We start from the raw sequence: 21,022 nt of genomic DNA on the forward strand, positions 1-21,022 counted from the left end.
ATGCATTCTTTTTTCCCAAAGATTATTTAAGCCTGGACGATATTGCTTTGGATTTGTGGCTTCCTGTCTGCCGTCTTTCCCACATGGATGTGAACGCACCATGAGAGGTGCTGATAATCCAGCAGGTGGAAAGATGATAATCCCTCTTCCCTCCCACTTCAGCCTCCAGCATCACTCTACGGTGACTCTGCTTACCGTTCGGCACCGCGTTTCTTCTCTTCTTTTTTCTTTTAGTCCCACGGAGGTTCTCGGGGCAACCAAGAGAAGATTAGGCAGATTGATAGAAGGGAGAAGGGAGGTAGAGAGACACAGAGAGAGCAATACACAGAGTAACAGAGAGAGAAAGTTAACAACAAAAAAGAAGGGAAAAAGAAAAGAAGAATACGCGAGGCTAGTCTAGTCTAAAAAAAGGGCGCGTGTGGAACCTGTCCCGCGAAGGCGAAGCACAGCGGCTGCGTCCCGCGTGGCCAAGGCCATCCGCCACTGTCAAACATTGGTGTCCCCGTGCAAGGGGCGCACGAGGGGGGTGGTAAGGGGAAGGCGCGCGTTTGAGTCCGCGCGCGTGTATATGTGGTGCAACGCAACTATCACATTCCTGACCAGACAAAAATTTTCTTTAAGAACTTCTGTTAAGGGGAAAATATATATTTGGATTGTTCCTTTTTTTGAATGCAGTATGAGGTAAAACACCCTCTGGGTATTAGCTAATAACTTACTAGCTTTTTTACTGTCATTACAAATAAACATCAATATGGAAGATTACTGATGTCAAAAATGGAGAAATCAGAAAAAAATAGACAGAAATTGAAGTGTAAAAGTAAGCTCATCTTTCTACAGTTCTTCATATTGCAACAGTTTTTAGCCCCCAAAAGGAATTACATGTTAAAGTGTTACATTACATACATGACATTTAGTTACAAGTAAATTACATTCAGTTACTCATTAAGGGTAAACCTCACTTACAACGATGATATTTTAAATGATTTAAAAGAATAGACACATTAAACACCATCAAGTTTTAATAATAAAAGATACAGGATAACAGAAATTAAACACAACAAAATACAAATGTAAAGACAAAAACAATATAAACAGAAGCAGAAAACACAGAAACTAAAATCAGTTATTCCAAGCTTAGTACAGACATGAAAATCTTGCAGCAATAGTCAGCCGTGTGGCCAAGCTTAATATGGCCCAGAGCACCAGTGTACAATAAAATGAATTCTATCCACCCAATGACAGCCTTATAATTAAACACTGACATATAGCCCATTTTTCACATCTTTTAAACAGAAAAGACTACCTCAGTATTCATGTGAGATTAAGTGATTCATAGTATAAATGTTGACTGCAATAAATGTTAAAAGTAGAGTGATAAATAACATCCACAGTCTTAAGAATGCAGGCAGAGACAAATAAATTATAAATGTCACTGTAGCTTTTTTTTTTAAACCTTTTTTCACTCCAAAACGTTGCAAAGTTTTTTCTTTTTCTGTACAAGAAAACAAGTTTTTTGTTGTTGCTTCTTAACAACTACAAAGGATGGGGTGACACCATCTATTCACCTGTGTTACCACTTAGTTTTGTGTCACCCAAAGAAAGTCCCTCTGGGTAGGGGAAGGAATTGTTGCAGACCTGTTTGCTCACCAGCAGGGGTCAGCAGAGTACAGTACCTCATTACAGAACAAAAGAATTCATGGGTTTGTCTTTTTCTTTCCTTTAAAAACAAACATCATAAATATCATAAGAATATACTACATAACCCATCAAATGAAAAGAAGATTAAATGTTATCTGGAGAAGTTTTACATTCAATTAATTATTATGAGAAATACAATTTTTTGTAAATGTTTGTACATCAGTGGCTTTTCATCAGGACCTTCCAATCAGGACAAGGCCCGGGGGTTGGGGACTGCTGCTTTACATTACTGCCTTCTTGTGGTCTGCTTGTTTTGTACTCATAGGAAATTGTAGCTGTCCCCATTTTTTTCTTTCTACAAACAATTTATAGAACATGATTCTGGACATTGAACAGAATAAAAAGTATTTAAAATGACCTCAACATTAAACACATGTAGTTAAATACACATGATGTATTTATATTTTTATTTGTTAAACAGCTTATCTACATACAACCTCGTTTAACATGAAAGTATAGTTTTAAGATGCTAACATCCTCTCCACCCCTTGATTTTCTATAGAGTATCATCGAAAATGTCCGATTTGTGAGTTGTATTTACATTTATGATTCTCACACATGCATTATATCTCTAAAATGACAATGTTTTTATCAGTTTCTTCTCCACCCTCCGTCTTCTAGCTACATTTCAAAATCAGGTTGAAACAAGTGACTTCTGGTTAGTCCTGATCCGCATCTTCTCTCTGCTGCCTAATTTCCTCTCCTTCTGATCACAGAGACCCCTGCAAGAAAAAATAAATAAATTATATATAATATATAGAAGTGCATATGGAATGCACAGCTTAAAACTCAAAAACAAAAATAATGCAAAAAAGAATTGCATCAATCAGCTGATTAATCACCTGACTGTCTGATTAATACTATTACCTAGTGACAGCCTTGATGACAAGATATACAAGTTCAGCCATGTTAAGGACCATGCAGATAGATGAGGTAGTGGCCATGAAAACAGTGAAGATGGTTTTCTCAGTTGGACGTGAGATGAAGCAGTCTACCAGGTTAGGACATGGCCATTGATCACATTGCACCAACCGTGGCATCTGGAAACCATCGTACACCACATACAGAGCATACCTGGAGACACAGATATCGTACCATCAAACCAAAACAGCCATCTGAGACTGACGGAAAAAGGAAGCACTGATCTTACATGAATCCTGCTTCAAACAGCAGCCTGAACACCAGGCTGCAGGCATATGTCCACCAGAGGGCACCAGCTATTGGGAGCCTCCGCTTTTTCAGAGTCTCCAACTCCTCATCTTGGCCCTTTGCGCTGAGAAACCCAGCTCTACCAGGACTCTGTCGCACAGGATGAGATCATTTGAGCACTCAAAGAGCTTTCTACTACAAGTCTCATTCACCCAAACCCACACATTCATACATGCCTAAGTCTAAATCTAATATTAACTTACACACACTGATTGATGCATTGGGGGCAAATCAGGTCTCTGTCACAGCTGCCCTAAATGACATCATCATTTTGTCTGTCATCACGATGACTTTGCCGTAATCATAATAAAACAATGCACACACCTGAAGGAGCTTCCTCTTATCTCTGTGGTTACGATAGGCCACATACATGGCAACCAGGAGTGTTGGCGTGGAGACAAAGACAAGCTGAAGACACCAGAGACGGATGTGGGACACAGGAAAGAACTGATCATAGCAGACGTTTTCACAGCCAGGCTGAGGGAAAAACAAACCCCCCATGATCGTCACAATTATGACAACATCAGTGTATAGTTAATCTCTTTGCCTGGTCCACTGAAATCAAAGGTCAGCTACTGAGTAAAAAGTAGGTGGAAGCTGCTAATAATTATCACACTCTGTGTCATCTTATACGTCTTGTCCATACGTTTGTACCTTTGTACCTGTGGACAGTTTATTGCAGTACAAATGTACAAATTTATGCTAAAAGGCCAAGATCATTCTGCTTTGAGATAGTCTTTGTGTAACTAAACTCACCAGCGACTTTGTTAGTTACACTTCACAAGTACTGGGATGAACCTGTTTTTGCCTTCAGAACTGTCTTAATTCTTCGTGGCACCAATTCAACAAAGAGCTGGAAACACTCCGCTGATACTGCGGTCCATGCCATCACTCAGCTGTCATTTAAACTTGTCACAGAGTCTCCGTTTCCTGTTCCTAGCTGACAGGAGTGGCGCCCAACACAATAAAAGCACAATAAAAATATTAAGTGGTGATAGATAGTGACTACTTTTTAGATTATTAATACTTTATGTAGTATAAAACTTTACAGTATAACTTTGAAGTCAGTTCTTAGACAGGAAACCAGTGGAGAGAAGCCATCTGTTAAAACCAGTGAGAAGAGTAGATTCTGTATTCTTCGAGAGCTAGGGGTGAGAGAATGATTCTTTGAGCTGCAGAATTCAAGCTCAGACAATAAAACCCAAATCTTATTTTAACAAATAAGTGTCATTATGACTTACATCCCATGTGTGGATCAGATGTAAAAATGGACACGTCCTACCTGCAATGTGTTACAGGTGAAGTCAGACTGCTCGTCCCCCCAGACGCTCTCCGCGGCAACAACCAGCACCATGACCCGGAAAATAAAAAGCACAGAGAGCCAGATTTTACCCAGGCTGGTGGCATGACGGTTCGCCCCGACCAACTGAGTGTACAGAGCAGGCCAAGACATCCTGGGGGAAAGGACAGTGACAAGGGAATGGGAATGCTTGCACTACAGAACAGGGATTCATCAGCATACTCTTTTGCATTTCTTGTCATTACACGGTCGGGTTTATCTGCTTCTTTTACAGCCTCTACACGTCTGACACACGGACACCGATTTCAGACATTTACGAGGAAGTCAGTGGCAAACGATGAAAGCAGAGACCGGCGCTGAACAAAAGACGAGTTTGAAAGAGGACGGGATGAAAAGGAATGAAAGTGAGAGGAGGAGGGGAGAAGGTCCACTGCCAGCATTCATGTGAACTGATGAACCTCTCTGCCCACTGTGGACTGTACTGAACCGAGCCCACTCATCTAAAAGCACACTGAAACACACTGTACAAGCACACTGCTGCGGTTCTCACTGAGCTTCACCGTTCACACTCGGTCACTGATTGGTTCATTCATATTTTTTAGATGATGTGTACTTGCACTGAAAGAACCTGGGATATACTTCACATGACATGCTTATTAAGAGGTTTGTTTCTAGCTGGAGATGTTTTGTCATAAAGTAAAAACAGAAATTCTGATAAAAACCTGAAGCGACTTTTACCAAAATGAATTAAGATTAACCTTTGTTTTGTCTTTGTTGTCGTTTTCTTACCTTGTGTCTTCAGTGTCAGGATGTCTCCATGAAAGTATTCCACATGATCCTTTTCAGTATGAAAGCGCGCGCGCGCGCACACACACACACACACCACACACACACCACACACACACACACACACACACACAGCCTGTTGTTACATCAGTCACATTTAAAAGAAAATCTCAGTCTAAGAAACTGAATAAGACACAAACCTGCAGCTCCTGCTTCCTTTGCATGAAATCAAAGATGCGCCTCTCAGTGTGAAGCGAGCCAGGATGATGTCTGATGACTTCCTGTGATGACTTTCAAAATAAAACAACACAGCGCAGATTGTGCATTTTTGGAAGAAGAGATAACAGAGAGGAGAAATACAGATAATATTTTTAGCAGAAATGTAGCAACAAGAAAAACTCTGGATTGTGACAAGAAGCACTCTTAGAGTTTTGTTATTTGCTCTGTTAAAACCCATTTTAAAAGGCTTGACATAATTTTGAAATTATTTTTATGTGGATATAGCACATTAATTTCATTACTTAGTAAAATCTGTTTTATTGTTTAGGAATCAATGTCAAATTTAAAACGTTTTTGATCACAACCTTATATTGTTTTCAACAAAAACCTTATTTAGGAACATTGTGCAAGGATATTCATATTGTTACGTATTTAACTGGTCATAGCCTGTTATTGTAATGTACATGACAAAGTCCTAATGAAATAAATGTTGGTAAAAGCAGCTGATTTTTAAGCATGATTTGAAAAGGCATTTTATTAAATTTTGATCTTATTTGACCTCAAGAAGAGGTCAGAGGTCCAAAGAAAGGTGATAGCTAGAATCCCCATATATCACTCCCTATATGTCAATATACATATAATACAAACAATGGCAGTAAGAAATATAGTTTTAAATAGCCTTGTCTAGAATTATTATTACTTTGACCTTCAGATCAATCTACTGATCTTGAAGCAGAGGTCAGAGGCCAAATGTATTTTTATTCAGTGCTTTCTGTATGTTGATAATACACACCAAAACTTATAAGATTCATAGTTTCAAGTTATAAGGTTTTTGTCCATTTTCCACCAGTAACCATTAAGTTGACCTTGAAGTCCTCGATGGATGTAAATCAACTTATAATGGTCTGTTCACATGACCTCACTCTACACCGCTACAAAGTTTTGTCAAAATTTATTCAGGAATATAAATTCAAAGTAGTAATGAGATGAAACACAATTATTGATCACGACTAATAAGGACAGGGCGTCGTGTGAAGGCTGTGTGCAGGCAGGAGCGGTGAAAATGGAGGACCTACAGTGCAGACTCCGGAGACAAAACATGAACTCAAAAAAAAGCTTTAATGCTGAACTCAAAAGTAAGAAACTTCAAAATACAAAAACTCAAGCATGCAGCCAGAACACACAGCATGAATGAGGGTGGATCACAACACAGACAGATGAAAACACAGGGCTTAAATACACAGAGGGAACAATCAGGGAATGAGAGACAGGAGGGAAACACAGCTGAGGCAAATCAGGGCTGACGAGACAAAGGAAGCAAAACCAGATAACGTGAGACACAGACTTTCAAAGTTAAACAGGAACCACAGACTGAACTTACGAACACAGACTCACAAGCAGGCACTGCAACAGAGGGAACAGAGACGTGGGACCAGGGCAGACACAGTCACTGACTGGACACAGAATAGAGGGAGTATGGAAACCAAAACTTAAGAACTACATAATCAAACACCAAGAAGAACTTGGGAAAATAGAAATGCAAAACAGAAACCAAAACCTTCACAATAATAAACTAAGATGAGAACACAAATAAAAGGTACAAAACTGAAACCACTGGGTCAACGACCCAGGTACCCTAACACAGAGCAGGCAATTAGTAAAGAGGGAAAAAAGACAACCTGGGCAGGAAGTAAAAGAACAAAGGGAATGCAAGAAAGGTTTGCTTCCATTAAAGTTTCATAGAAATTTTCCACTAATGTTTCACAGGCTGGTTAGTGCTCTTTGGAAAAGAACTCAGTTTCATGTGCAAGATGAGTGGGACTAGTCATGTTGCCTTTTCTTTGACATACTGGATTTTCCCAACTAAATAAACTTGGTTTGGATGACCATCCACTGCACCTCCTCTGCAGTGTGGAAGTCAGAGAGCAGAAAGAAGCAAAGCTGCGCTGGGGTTTAATGTGTGCGCGCGATCTGTCTATGGCTGTAAGCTGAAACAGGTAGAGTCAGATGATTTTTCAGGTCCAAACCAGGACTTGGCAGCAGTCACCCTGCAGGACAGAGCAGCTCTGTGTGTTGCTGATGGCTGTGACCGATGAGCCTTTCCCACTGTTTGTCAACGTGTGGGAGGATAAAGCACAACTTCCTCAGTTTACAATAAGGACGCTCAGAAATGAAGACTCTGAAAGGAAGCTCTAACTTGTTCTGCATTCTGTGCTGCAGTTTGAGTGATACGGATATAAACTGTGAAACAAATATTTTGCAAACAAAAAGGTGCCAGCTTGTTAAAAGTTGACGAATGAAGCAGAAGCATCCCCGTGCAGAATTGCAGACATCCTGGCTGGAATCTCATGTGCATAACTACACGTAACATGACCCAGCATGATGAGGAGACAAGAGCTGAGACAGAGAGGGCGTCAGTGATTGTAATGGAGTCATTAGGGGAATAACAGCGGCACTTATTCTTGATGCATATCAATGAATGAGTATCAGTGTCAGGGCCCAACTCAAAGAGCCACTGTTTGATCTTTCAGTCAGCACAGGGTGAAAACAGAGGGGTGAAAGCTGGCAGATTGGCTACCCATTCTGATGAGAGGAGGTGGCGATGCAGTGGTGATGGTGGGGGGGCTCAAAGACACGCACACACATACAGTGAATGGGTGGAAAGAAAAAGAGAGAGGTAAAATAGAGCTGATTGTTAGAGTAGCTCCTGATCAGCCACAACTGCAGGAGAACAGAGAGAGGCACTGTTAGGATACACACACTGCACAAACACACACACATACATACTGTACAAAGACGCACTGTACAACGCTCACATATATGTTATCCAGAAATCTACACACGCTCACCCTCACACCATGTAATGAGTGAGGGGGAAAGCAGCATGTGACTGAATAGCAGGTTTCACATCTGTAGGTGGACTTGGCTGCCTGATCTCAGATCAGCCACTCTGTGGAAGTCTGTACAAGTGCTGCAGGATGAGCATTTACCCCCTTTCAGTAACATCATCTGAAAGGCTACTACAGGTGTTTCAGACAGGGGTGCACTGGCCACCCCCACTCCATACTGAGAGAGCGAATTCAGATTTCAAAATCTTATTTGCTTTCATATGTACCTATTTTCAGTGATATTAACTTTAATAGCAGGAAATTAACTAGGCATATAATTCTTTTCTTTCTCTCTTATATAACTTATATTTGACAACAACATAATAAAACCGCTAATTCTCTTTTTGGTGTGCCACCCCAATATTTTAAAAGGCCCTCCATACAGCTGCCCTGACCAGAAGGCGTCCCTGACCAGAAGGTGGCAGTAACTTATTCTGCGGTGGACGAAAGCACACCGGAAACGGAAACTACATGCTATCCGCCTCATTTTTGGCTGCAGCCTGGCTGAAATATTCAGCACGGAGGCAAAAGTCACCTAACTGAAGCAGTAAATTATTTAATAAGTAACAATGGCACTTGAATCGCGGATCACACAGGAGGAAATAAAGAAAGAACCAGAGAAGCCAATTGACAGAGAAAAGGTAACAAGCGGATTTTGATTCGCGTGCTGTTTTTGTTATTAGCTCCGAGCTAACCTGAGTTAGCCCTGGAAGCTAACTGGTCAGTTTGATGCAGACTGGCTGATGTTTGCTCAGAACTGTCGCAGTTTTAGGGGTAAAAATAGATAAAGCTGCATTTGCGCTTTGTTTTCAGGATATGCAGCGTTAATGCTCAGAGAGTCGCCAGTTTGGATACAAAGTGTGCTAGTTAGCTAAAAATCAGTTCGATAGCATCCAGCGGAACTGTTGCATATGATTTATGCAATTTTTTTCGTTGCATATATCATGTTAACCTGATATAATTTTGCAGCTGATTAGTAACTGTTTGCTTAGTGTTTACGTCGTAAAATAGTAAAAAAAAATTAAATTAAATTAAAAAAGCAAAGCTGTAATTGAATCGTAATTCACAGCTGGCAAAAGCACGAGGCATTTTTTTCCTTTTTTATAAGCTAGAATCCCTTTTAGGTCTTTATCGAAATCCTGGCGTTTTGAAATGTGCCTGTAGGCAATTGCAAGCAAAAGCATTTATCACTTAATTTAGCTCAGTTATCCTGTTAGATTTAGCGTTCAAGAATTTCAGTGATGTCTTACTATGAGTTTACTTTTGTGGCATTTTGAGTAAACAAATAAAATAGCTCTGCAGTTTAAAGTTAGATTTGTAGGCAAAAGTTCAGAAATTAGCAATCAGGGAAACATTATGAAGTGCGTAAAATAAATCGGTCAGTAAAATGTGAAGGCTCTAATGTAGAGCAGGGCGATATGACCAAAACTATTTATCACGATATACATTTGAAAATTTGCGATAACGATATAACTGACAATATAATTGACACTAGACAAGATACTTTACAACTTTATTAGTGCAAAAAAAAACCAAAACCCATCAATGTATTTTCACTTAAACAAGCAGCTGTTTTTTTTTTTATGTGCATTAAAGTTATATAAAAATTTAACAGTGCAAATGCAAATTCCTTGCTGACAGTTTAATCAAAAGGCATTTCCAGTGGAAATTGGCCGACAGATCCTCAGCATAACTCTTAAAAAGAGGTTATACACACACAATACAGTAATATTATGTTGAAGCACAGTACATATTACTCCGCGAGGCTCCTGCATACGACAGCCGTAATGCTCCGACAATCCATCAAGCGGTGCGGGTTCGTAGCTTAGCAAAGTCGTACTAAAACATTTGACAGATTTTCAAGCGCCGTGTACCACATAAAATCGTTTCCAGGCACTAATAAAGTTGTGGAGTCGTAAAGTATTTTGTCTAATGTCAATTATATCGTCAGTTATATCGTTATCGCAAATTTTCAAATGTATATCGTGATAAATATTTTTGGTCATATCACCCTGCTCTAGTATCAGGTTCTGTTACTTTGTGCAGGGTTTCTTAGTAGTCATTTAAAAAATAACAGAGAATACACACCTGAATTATTTGAAATCAATATTTTTTTTATCTCTTATGAATCAAATGTTTTCATTGTGTTTCTTCCATTGTAAACTGAATTTGTTCAGTAATATTATTATTATGTTTCTTTGCTGCAGACCTGCCCCCTTCTGCTGCGAGTCTTCACCACCAACAGTGGGAGACACCACAGAGTCGATGAATTTGCTCGAGGAAATGTTCCTTCCAGCGAACTGCAGATATACACTTGGTAAGATCACAGATGTGTCACTGTTTTTTTTTTTTTTTTTTTGTTTGGTTGGTTGGTTTTTTTGTGTGTGTGGGTGTTTTGGCCGGAGTCGAGGATTCGCCAGTGTTTTAAGCTGAGTTTGTAAAACAACAGAAACATAGTGTTATGATGCTCTTCGGGGTTGGATAATTTTCTCAAATCAGTGCTCCTGGCCATCTCCCTGTAGCATCGCTGATCAGTGATAGCATTGTTGAGGACGTTGATTGATTTGGCAGTCGTGGTTAACATAATTGGAAGCACATCGGCTAAATAGTTTAAAGAGGACTAAATAAAAACATTTGCAGGCCCTTTACTTTTTTAAGTTAGAGCTATAGTTCTCATGTATCGTCCAGTTTGTTTTCTCTGTGTCATATCCCACCTGTCTCTGGCTCTCTTTTCATATACGGTGGATTTTTCCCACAGACAAAAACAATATTGTGAAAAAGTTAAGGAGATAAGGGTGTTGTTTTTTTTTTGTTTTTTTTAATAAGGACACTGGAGCTGGTCTCTGATTGTGTTTATGTGTTTCAGGATGGATGCTACACTAAAAGAGCTGACCAGCTTGGTGAAGGAGGTATATCCAGAGGCCAGGAAAAAGGGCACCTACTTTAGCTTTGCCATTGTCTACCCTGATCCCAGAGGGAAGATGTACAAGTGAGTATCACACCAAAGACTGCGCTTTTTGGATTCACGCAGCTAAAGAATGTGGTGATCTATGTATATTGCGTCTTTAATAACCTCTCTTCTCCTACCTCCTTCAGGTTGAAAGAGATTGGCAGTACTGTGTCTGGCAGAAAAGGTGCAGATGACTCAATGACACTGCAGTCTCAGCGCTTCCAGATTGGAGACTATCTGGATATAGCCATCACACCACCCAACAGAGCACCGCCCCTTGGCACACGCATGAGGCCATTCTGAAAATACACATGCACAAACCTACACCTTCTGTATTTTGTCTTATTTTCATCATCTTGGATGATTTTGACTCAGTTTTTTTTAGAATGTGATCTGTAATAAAATTGTCCCTTTTTTTCCAAAGGCTGAATAGTTTTTTCTGTGTCACTGTGAGATGATTATTGAACTTGTTAAACTAGCAAAGAAACAGAAGTGAAGCAGGGAGCTCGCCTCTTCCTTGAATGCTGTATTAATTTCCAGGATTGGAAATGTAGCCATTTACTGAATTCACATTATTTCGCTACCTTTGTATTTGTAATTTATAATATTAAAATTAACTGAATTGCATTTTAATTAAAAACATGAATAAATATTACAAATTAAGTGCAAAAAAAAAATTTAATGCCAAAAAGTTCATATTCAATATTCACAGTACCCACAAATCACCAGTGTCAAATGAGTCCAAGCTACATGTAACGCAAGAACTGCTTGATCAAAATGTTATTTTCTTTTGAATGCAAATCTATACTGAAAGATCAGTGAGAAAAACATGGTCACCATCAATGTTCCCTCTAAACTGCGCGCGTGCGCAATTGCGCACTGTTGGCACGGTCTCTGCGCACAGAAAAAAATTAACCTGAATTGAAATTAAAGTAAATACTTTAACAATTCTGTTTTGCAGTGTTAGTAAGTGACTGTCTGCTCCCGTATGGAATTAGAACGATGCCACCTTATCCCATAGTCCAGCCAATAATGCGATTCACATTCGTATATACGCAGCAAATTAATGTCGTTGACAGGCTATGACAGGGTCCTTATGTGCCGACACTGGTGTTTTAGCTAGCAAAGCGGCGTGGCTGATGTGGAGTGAAGCCACTAGTGATGCGCGAATCATGAACGAATCGTTCAATACTCGAGAATCACTTTACTGACTCATGAATCATGATTCACAAGCCCAACTGACTCACTGACTCATCCCTGTTGCTGTTAGCAGCAATATATCTACCTTATAATTAAAATTGTGGAGAAAAACACAACATCCAGTATCTTAACAAAAACATTTCTGCTCTGAACTGGAAGAAAAAACCCTGAGTAGAAGCTCACATCAAGACAATAGCTCCTCGGTTCACAGTAGCATCGCTCTGCTAACATGCTAACAGCACATTTGAGCTACTCACCCCCTCCTTTCCTGTGCTGAATCGTAGAGCCAGCGAGTCACTCAGGACTCGCTAACCCCCTCCCTCCTGTGCTGAATCGTAGAGCCAGCGAGTCACTCAGGACTCGCTCACCGAGTCACTCAGGACTCGCTCACCGAGTCACTCAGGACTCGCTCACCGAGTCACTCAGGACTCGCTCACCGAGTCACTCAGGACTCGCTAACCCCCTCCCTCCTGTGCTGAATCATAGAGCGAACGAATCACTCACTCACTCACCCCCTCCCTCCGGGCTCACAGCTTCTTCTTCTTGGTTGGCAACCAATGTTAAGGCGCATTACCGCCCCCTGGCTCACGGCTCAGTGGACATTTAGATGAGAAAATATATACTTGACACATTTAAGGAAAATACTAATAAAATAAAAATAAACAAGATAAATGTTCCCTTTAGACATTTTTTTTGCTCTTTTTTGCTTTATAAAATTGTTGTTTTCTTTTAGAATCACTCATCTTAGCAGTAGGATTTACATGAAAAGAGAAAAGAAATTAAGTTTGAGTGAAAATGTACATTTTTTGCACTCTCTGGTCAACTGACTCAGTGAATCAAATGACTCAAAAAACCCGATTCACTTTGGTGAGTGACTCATTAAAACTCGATTCAGTAAAAAGAATCAAATTTACCATCACTAGAAGCCACGTTAATGACAATGTGTACAACTATTGGAGATGTGAGCAGGACAGACGGAACAATTGACGGAAAAAGTGTGGACTTTATAGCAGTTTTTAAATTGTGTTGATAGGCCACGTAAAACCAGAGTTATGATAAAAATATATGCAATGTTTGGTTTTCTTCCTGAATACTATCGTTGTTTATATTTACTGCGGGAAGAAACGCTCGAAAGTGCTCTCCGCCTGTGAGCAAAAGCAAAACCAAAAAACCCCACCCTTTCCTATTGGTCGAAAAAAGTACCATATCGACCAATCAAAAAATGATATGGCAACATGGCATTTAGTTGTTTAGGAAGGGGGAAGTTTTAGGAGTGACGGCGGTGTTTTGAGATGTGAGGGATTTGCGACGTTTAGCGCAAATCTTGTGTAGTTAGTGTGTAGTGTAATCAATAGTTTTGTTGTGTGTGTCAGAACAATGAGGCGACTGCTGAATGTTACAGGTGTTACAGGAGTGATACATCTCCTGTTGTCAGGCCTGCAGGTATCAGGCTGTTGTTCTCCTTTATCTCATAGTGCAGCGGTCCCCAACCTTTGTTGCGCCACGGACCGGTTTATGCCCGACAATATTTTCACGGACCGGCCTTTAAGGTGTCGCGGATAAATACAACAAAATAAAACTAGTTCCGGTACCGAAAAAAATAAGATTTATTCATAACACACGTGAAAAGACCCAGGAAAACCGAGTTAACAATAAAAACGATAACAAAATAACGCTGAAAACCGATAAAAACCCTGAAAACCATACATTTCACACCTGAGCCTCAACTCTCGCGGCCCGGAACCAAACGACTCACGGACCGGTACCGGTCCAAGGCCCGGGGGTTGGGGACCGCTGTCATAGTGGACAGAAATTATTTTTTGGAGTGGCACAAATAATTTGTGTGGCATCAAATTTGATGCAGAACAGCTGATTGTTCTGTAAATAGTTTGAAATGTTTATTTAAAAAACGCCTTGGATGCATTTTTAGGTAAATAGCTGCAAAAACTTTGTTGTTTGCATAGCTCAGTTGCATAGCTCAGTTACTTTTTTGAAGAAGTAACTATATTAATTGCCCAACATTGGTCATTATATACTGTATTTTGCAGTTACAGGACTCTCGCCCAGACCACAGACTCATAATACAAGTCAGAGCTTTATAAAAAAAAAAAAAGAAAAAGAAAAAAAGAAAGTTGTGTTTTCAAAATTGGAGTTCAAGTAATTTTTACTTCCAATAGTGTTAACATACTACACAGGTCATAAACAAGATTTTTTTTTTAAATTTTCATTGTAAGTGGGCTAAAGCAGTTAATTAAAAGTAGTCTAACATAAATGTAAATGCTGTAATTTGATTATTTTAATAAACCATGTAACTTGGATGGATTCGATGCTGGCGTGACCACAGTGCACATGTCTGCTGTTGCTCACAGTGGCCCAAGGGACCGCTCAGGGAGTTTGTGTGTTCGCTCAGACACATGAAAAATTAGAGGGAACATTGGTCACCATTCGTTTAATTTTGTATAAACGAATTTAAAAGTGTTCAAATCAAGCTACTCTATTAAAAATAACCAACTATAGCTAATCTAAGTACAGATTTCCCCGATCTAGGCTGACTATAATTATTTTGTAACTGTTTTAATTAATTGGTTTACTCTTGGTAATGTCTAACGGCGGTAGTCAGTGTGGGAAAAGTTTTATTTTGATAGCTATAAGAGGAAGTTGTACGCTCTCCGTCAGCGCATGCGCGAAGCTACATACTGAAGGCTAGCAGAAAATCCAAGTGACTGTTAGCTAAAGAAACTATTTGGTTTCCGTATTAAACACGGGGTGAAATGTTTCGGAGAAAACTGGGCGCTCTGGATTATCACAACCCCGACGGCTTTGACTGCACAGGTAAGAATAAACTTATGAAAGAGCAGTTCGGTTGGTCAGTTGAGTTGAACGTGGAGCCGGCTAACGTGTCCTGTCTGTATGGAGACAGAGAGCTGCCAGATTAATAACGTAGAACATGTATGTTCAGTGTGAGACAAACGTGTATCTTTATGAAAAAGCAATGTACAAGGTGCTTATGCTCGACACTTTTAATAATTTTAACTAGTTTTGACTATAGGTTGTTTGCATTTTACACGCAATAAACACACACTCGGGCTTCATTAGTAGGCTGCAGATACCAGCTTACCACAGTCATACCAGTGAGTTCAAACGCTGGCTACTTCCTGGTGCCAAAGTAAATTATTTACGTCCTGTAGTGAGTGATTCAGCAGATATGGTCTTGGAACCTCAGTTTTATTTATTCACTCCTTCACTTACTGGCCATGTGTAGCTGCTGATGTGTTGTTATCGGTATTGTCTAATTTCTGCTCAGATGAGACACAGTTTAGGAACTGCATTGTGTGGCTGGAGGACCAGAAGATTCGACATTATAAAATCGAAGACCGAGGCAACCTGAGGAACATCCCCAGCTCAGAGTGGCCCAAAGCCTACCAAAAGGTAAGACTGCTGGATCATCTGAAAGTAATCACTGCTGTTATTAATGGGTATTACTAACATAAAGCTGCATTTCTGATATAATATGAGGAGCACGGTGAATTGTGTTTGAGTTTTCTTTACCTGTGTGCAGTACCTACAGGATGTGAACTGTCCATTTGAAGTCGATGAGAGGAAGGAGGCTGTAGATTGGTTACTGGGCCTGGCTGTGCGGTATGAATATGGAGACAATGGTAAGGGGTTTCATTTGGTTCACATTTACTTGTATAGCGCAAGAACTCCTTAAAAAAAAAAGACTTCTGGCAGAACCAGACTGGAGGAGACCACCATCAAGTGCAAAAGTGCAAGTAGCTACAGTAATTGAGTTTTTCCTTCCCGCTGTTTTCCAAGTGTTCTCTCAAAGTTGGTCATGTGATTGTCGGGGTTTTCTCTCTGTATTATTGTAGAGTCTTTGCCTTATAATATAAAGTGCCTTGAGGTGTCTGTTGTTGTGATTTGGTGCTATATCAATAAAACTGAATTGAATGCAGTACGTGTAGAGAGCTGTGCTAGAGAGCTGTGCTACAGAGCAGAGGTTTAGTGGGGAAACCTGAGGGTTAACTTGGATTTACAGGTTTGCAGAGGGGGTTCACATCAACACGGTTGTGTGCCGCACTCCTAATCGGACTTTTAGCAGGTTATGGTTAGGATAAGGGATAATGTGCACAAAACTGCCACCTACTGGCCAGTCAGTTCCCTGGAAAAAAGTATCACCAATCTGTTATTGCGTACCTTTTAAGTTGTGTGCATATAACAGGTTACATGAAGACATTTATTGTTTTATTGGTGCCACTAGAACAAAAATGTTTCTGTCATTTTAACCTGTGTCACTAGTTGAAATACCAACGATGACCAGGAGATGGAGACATTACAAAAGGAATACTTTTTGTGTCAGATCATATGTCTACTTTTACTGCAGAATAAGAAGAACAAATTGTTACTCTTCTACTCGTTACTGTGAGCTCCCCTGTTAATGCAGTGCAAGTCAGTCTGTTCATCAGTGACGTGTTTTGTGTGTCTCTTCACAGTGGAGAAGTACAAAAACTGTCAGCCCCTGGCAGCTTCCAGTAACAGCGATAAAGCCGTGGACCCTCTGGTTAACCTCGACAGTAAGTAAAACTTGGATTTGAGCTTCCTCTGTCCTGGCATTCTTTCTTCTTTCCCTCTTTAAATCTTTGCAGGATAAAAGTTAAAACCTGTGTGTGTGTGTGTGTGTGTGTGTGTGTGTGTGTGTGTGTGTGTGTGTGTGTGTGTGTGTGTGTGTGTGTGTTTTTTCAGGCAATTCTCCAGATTTCAAAGCAGGAGTAACAGCTTTGTCCAACATCCTCAAGATACAGCGGCATGACGACTACCTGGTTATGCTTAAGGTGAGAGCACACTAAAGGGCTCTTTAATACTGTAGCAAAGCTTACCTGGACACAGAGAAGGAACAAGTTGGTCAGTTGGTGAAGTTTGCATTTGCTTCACACTAAAAGCCCTTAAAATGATGAAATGCTTTCCATGTGAGCCGGCAGCCCTGAGTCGTTCTTTTAATGCAGGGTAATGGTCAGCCTGATAACACAGAGATAATAGTTGGCACTCAAAAAATGCAGAATAGAAATTTTGCACTCTCACTTGCCACTCGCAATAGAAAGTAATCCTGTTAACCATATTAAGGGTATGTTTTTTTGTTTTTTAATGGAAGTCTTATGTATTAGAATGATCTCAAATCATTAAGAAGAGAGTTTTTCTTGTTTTTCTTTGCAACTGCCAGGCCATTCGTATTTTGATCCAAGAGAGACTTTCTCCAGAAGCCATTGCTAAAGCCAGCAACAATAGAGAGGTAAACTGAAGACACATGTGCATAATATGCATCAAAAATCATATGTCTATGTATAGACTGCTGCAAGTCTAGAGCCATGATTTCAGCAGCGTTACTGACAAAACTGAGCCAGCTATATTTTCTATTTTCCTACAGGGTGTTCCAGTAGCTTTAGACAAGCACATCTTGGGTTTTGACACTGGAGGTGAGTTATTTATTTGATTAATTTTTTCAGCAGAAAGGCTGAAAGCCAATGAGCAAATGCTATGACGATCGGTCTGCCCACAGTTCACAAGAATTGCTTCTCTGAAAGTATTGGTCAGATTTTGGTAAAACTTCTGTCTTTTCTCCTCAGATGCAACTCTAAACGAAGCGGCTCAGATCCTGCGCCTGCTGCACATTGAGGAGCTGAGGGAGCTGCAAACCAAGATCAACGAGGCCATCGTAGCTGTTCAGGCCATCATAGCTGACCCCAAGACAGACCACCGGCTGGGCAAGGTTGGCAGATGAGAGCGAGGACGGTGACGGACCGCAGAGGAAGTGAGGGACTGAACCTGATTTGATTTTTGAGAGGAAAAACCTTTTGTTTGGTTAAAGGACATCGAATAATTTTTGTTGGTTTTTTTCCGTTGTTGCATGAGATCGGACTGTTTAAATTGGGAATCTCATAAATAAAAGACCCAAGTGTTCATGTGTGGACATGCAGCCTGGATAAGTTCTTAAAACTTAATAATGTATAAAAAATAATAATAAAAAAAAAATGGTTTCCATTAATTATCCAGTAACAAAGTTTAAAGCTTCTGAAACGGCATCTTTTCTTCTGCAATATTCAAACTGACTGTTATATTTGTTTCTGGTGTTTCTGATTAAATATTTTTTGCAGATAGACAGAAATTGTTATTTTGAGGTGTGAGGGGAAAATATATAAATCCAGCTGCACACAGTTTGACTCCTGCGCTTCTTTTGTGGTGAATCAGACAAACGTTCAAAAAGCATCTCACGTAACAAGTCACATTTTATTTTATAAATATCACACCTTATGAAAAAATTAAAGTAGAAGAAGAAAAGGTATTTGCTAAAAAAATGTCATTTGTGTGAAATACAATTAGTAGTGCAGATATGTATAGTAGGGCTAATTGGATGGGGAAGGCTGGAGAAACATACTCCGATTATAGTAATCGGATTACAAAAGCTGGTAAGCATACAACAGTATCAGTGACAAGGGTTACAAGTATCATGATTCCTTGGCAGGTATCGATACATTTGGGGAAAAAGATGGGGAAAGATGCTCTTACATTTTACTTTGCTGATATAAAAGAATCAAGTCATCTTTAATCTTTAGTGTTAGGTGCTGTATTTTATCCCTGCTTCCACTCGTTCAGTGATGGTAAACCAGTCTTCTCCTGACTGTGGCTTTATGTTTAAGCATATACTGTATATAAAAGAAGAAAGTAGCCACTGTGACTTTACCCACTGAGGCTACGTCCACAGGTATTTTTGAAAACGCAGATTTTTCTATGCGTTTGCACCTTTTGTCCACACGTAAACGGCATTTCCGGTCACTAAAAACAGAGATTTTTGAAAACTCCTGCCAGGGTGGAGATTTTCAAAAACTCAGTTTTTGCATTTACGTATGGACGAGGAAAACGGAGAAAACGCAGCGTCAAAGGTGTGCGCCTTTTTTGACGTCACACTGTGTGACACGTTATTGTTTCAGTGAAATGAATTTCTACAATGGCGGACTTAGACAAAATACTGTTACTGTTAATATTACTCTCTGCAGTGTTTAAATGCTTACATATATACACACAGTTTATGTCCCTCCACACATAGGACTCAGTTCTGCTTCTATGCGCCATCTCTGTGTACTCTTTCCCATCCAGGCTTCTAGATTTCTGATTGGCCAACATTTCTACACGGTTAGGAATATATTGCCACCTATTGCTTTGGCATGTTCCTAGCAGCGTTTTCCTTCGTTTTTGCGTTTACGTGTGGACAGGTTTTTTTTTTTTGTTTTAAAAAAATGAAAACGGAAAATCTCAGTTTTCAAAAATACCCGTGTACGTGTGGACGTAGCCTGAGTGAAATGCCAAGGTGTAAGATAGCATGGCACAGATCTGACTGAGAAACTAGGACTTTGCACGCTGAGAGTTTAATGTCTCAGAGCTCTTATTCTCTTAACTGTTATTCCTTACAGATTGTTTACAAGACAGTCCAGAATGAAAGGGGCTCGGTGGAGCAGTAGCCAGACAATGTCTCCTAATAACAGTCACCAACAACCAACTTCTAAAGTCTAACATCAATCAAGCATTTTCTGTTGTAAATCTTTAACAGACATTAGCATAATGCTAGCATTTTATGGGCAAAACTAGCTTCAGTGTAACAAAGACTAAAAGACATAAGTGTTGTTTTATTACAATTTGGACACATTATCAAACCACGTAAAGTGCTGCGACACGAAGTGCGCAAAAGTCGCCAAAATCTGCTAAATCAGTAACCGCCGAGTTTCGAACCTCCTCGGTCATTAACATCAGCACAAAAAGCTGTGTGCTAGTAACTTCATGGCATGGGTTTCCATGGTTAAGCAACTCCTTTAGGTGTAATGTGTGGCAAGGACTTTTGTCCATATATCGTATATCCAGTTTTTTCTTAGTCTGTGTATTTAGCTCACAGATGTGAGTGCAGTGTTATTCCCAAAACGTATTTCCCAAAAAGCCAGACTGCACCTTTAATATGCAGTTGTTCTTGTTGTTAACCAGAAACCACTATGAGTGCAGCTGTAACTTCTCAACTTAATGGCCAATGTTATTTGTTGATATATAAAAAAAACTCAACAGCTTGATGTTAGTTTTCCCAAAAGGAAAAGCTTCAAATTATTCTTCTTTGGCTTTAAAGTACAAGGAAACCCCCAAAAACTACAACCATGCATTTTAACATCTGATTTCATTGTTCTGCACCTTTATTCAACAGAAAAACAAAAATCTCAAGCAATACAAAAATACAGTAGAAAAAAACTAAAAATGAGGTATAAAACAAATTTACAAATCATTTACTTTGGGTTACATTAAGGTGAGATACTGGGGTTGGAGTGGGTGTAAATTTGCTCTGACTGCTGATCTGGCTGTCGGAAGCCATCTTTGCTCCCTGCTGAGTGTCCTTCTTCCAGAGGGACACCAGAGGGCCTGGACCTGCCCTATGTCCATGAATCGCCTCAGAACTTTAGCACCAAAGCACACTGCGGGTGCAGGCTGTCGTTAGTGGCTCCCTGTGACACACACACACAAAGATAAAAGCTCATCACTTTGAATCATCATCCCATAGTGGAAGTACTTTAAGGATAAGTTAAAATGAGAGGTTAAAGGTTTCCTTTTCTATGTGAATCCAAATGTGACAGGATGAAAACTTGGCCGCTGGAGTGCTCTAATGACAGAACAAACAGTCGTGCACTTTGTAACTGGAAGCGACTGAGAATTATCTCTGTAAAGAATGTGTGTATATTTATGTAT

The 21,022-nt window shown here is 39.9% G+C and overlaps 4 protein-coding genes across 10 annotated transcripts in view; 2 read left to right on the plus strand and 2 right to left on the minus strand.

Moving 5' to 3' along the window:
• Window positions 1-1,042: 1,042 nt before the first annotated feature.
• On the minus strand, window positions 1,043-12,683 carry LOC134620835 (gap junction beta-2 protein-like). 2 transcript variants are annotated; one of them, XM_063467143.2, is made up of 8 exons: window positions 12,508-12,683; window positions 5,194-5,283; window positions 4,997-5,045; window positions 4,190-4,361; window positions 3,232-3,384; window positions 2,849-2,997; window positions 2,566-2,772; window positions 1,043-2,420 (listed from the first exon to the last, which is right to left on the minus strand). In XM_063467143.2, the coding sequence occupies exons 4-8, from the start codon at window positions 4,358-4,360 to the stop codon at window positions 2,333-2,335; spliced, it is 768 nt and encodes a 255-aa protein (XP_063323213.1). In that variant the 5' UTR covers window position 4,361; window positions 4,997-5,045; window positions 5,194-5,283; window positions 12,508-12,683; the 3' UTR covers window positions 1,043-2,332. The 2 variants fall into 2 exon arrangements, with proteins under 2 accessions (XP_063323213.1, XP_063323215.1); XM_063467145.1 differs by lacking the exons at window positions 4,997-5,045; window positions 5,194-5,283; window positions 12,508-12,683 and having other exon boundaries at window positions 4,190-4,793.
• On the plus strand, window positions 8,561-11,474 carry sap18 (Sin3A-associated protein). The gene is made up of 4 exons (XM_063467146.1): window positions 8,561-8,741; window positions 10,308-10,417; window positions 10,967-11,089; window positions 11,197-11,474. The coding sequence occupies exons 1-4, from the start codon at window positions 8,670-8,672 to the stop codon at window positions 11,351-11,353; spliced, it is 462 nt and encodes a 153-aa protein (XP_063323216.1). The 5' UTR covers window positions 8,561-8,669; the 3' UTR covers window positions 11,354-11,474.
• A 2,238-nt stretch (window positions 12,684-14,921) lies between the features above and the next one.
• Window positions 14,922-18,455, plus strand: rtraf (RNA transcription, translation and transport factor). Its single transcript, XM_063466223.1, has 8 exons — window positions 14,922-15,082; window positions 15,555-15,679; window positions 15,810-15,909; window positions 16,744-16,824; window positions 16,994-17,082; window positions 17,469-17,537; window positions 17,673-17,721; window positions 17,872-18,455. Exons 1-8 carry the CDS (start codon window positions 15,022-15,024, stop codon window positions 18,024-18,026), a joined length of 729 nt encoding a protein of 242 aa, XP_063322293.1. The 5' UTR covers window positions 14,922-15,021; the 3' UTR covers window positions 18,027-18,455.
• A 64-nt stretch (window positions 18,456-18,519) lies between these two features.
• Window positions 18,520-21,022, minus strand: part of nid2a (nidogen 2a (osteonidogen)) — a 59,030-nt gene continuing 56,527 nt past the window's right edge. For all 6 annotated transcript variants that reach the window (XM_063466222.1, XM_063466221.1, XM_063466220.1 and 3 more), the window contains exon 41: window positions 18,520-20,781. In XM_063466222.1, the coding sequence (XP_063322292.1) occupies window positions 20,771-20,781 (11 nt within the window). In that variant the 3' untranslated portion in view covers window positions 18,520-20,770. The remainder of the gene's footprint in view (window positions 20,782-21,022) is intronic.

Source organism: Pelmatolapia mariae, linkage group LG23, assembly GCF_036321145.2.
Source record: "Pelmatolapia mariae isolate MD_Pm_ZW linkage group LG23, Pm_UMD_F_2, whole genome shotgun sequence".
Taxonomy (NCBI): Eukaryota; Metazoa; Chordata; class Actinopteri; order Cichliformes; family Cichlidae; genus Pelmatolapia; species Pelmatolapia mariae.

Bases quoted from the DNA above. Each gene is read 5' to 3' on its own strand.
- LOC134620835 (XM_063467143.2), bottom strand. From the start codon at position 4,360: ATGTCTTGGCCTGCTCTGTACACTCAGTTGGTCGGGGCGAACCGTCAT. The intron at 2,998-3,231 runs GTGTGTGCATTG...CCTGTGCGACAG, and splicing joins ATAAGAGGAAGCTCCTTCAG to AGTCCTGGTAGAGCTGGGTT. The intron at 2,421-2,565 runs GTAATAGTATTA...TTTTTCTTGCAG, and splicing joins GTCATCAAGGCTGTCACTAG to GGGTCTCTGTGATCAGAAGG.
- sap18 (XM_063467146.1), top strand. From the start codon at position 8,670: ATGGCACTTGAATCGCGGATCACACAGGAGGAAATAAAGAAAGAACCA. The intron at 10,418-10,966 runs GTAAGATCACAG...TATGTGTTTCAG, and splicing joins GAACTGCAGATATACACTTG to GATGGATGCTACACTAAAAG. The intron at 11,090-11,196 runs GTGAGTATCACA...TACCTCCTTCAG, and splicing joins CCCAGAGGGAAGATGTACAA to GTTGAAAGAGATTGGCAGTA.
- rtraf (XM_063466223.1), top strand. From the start codon at position 15,022: ATGTTTCGGAGAAAACTGGGCGCTCTGGATTATCACAACCCCGACGGC. The intron at 15,680-15,809 runs GTAAGACTGCTG...ACCTGTGTGCAG, and splicing joins GGCCCAAAGCCTACCAAAAG to TACCTACAGGATGTGAACTG. The intron at 17,083-17,468 runs GTGAGAGCACAC...TGCAACTGCCAG, and splicing joins ACTACCTGGTTATGCTTAAG to GCCATTCGTATTTTGATCCA.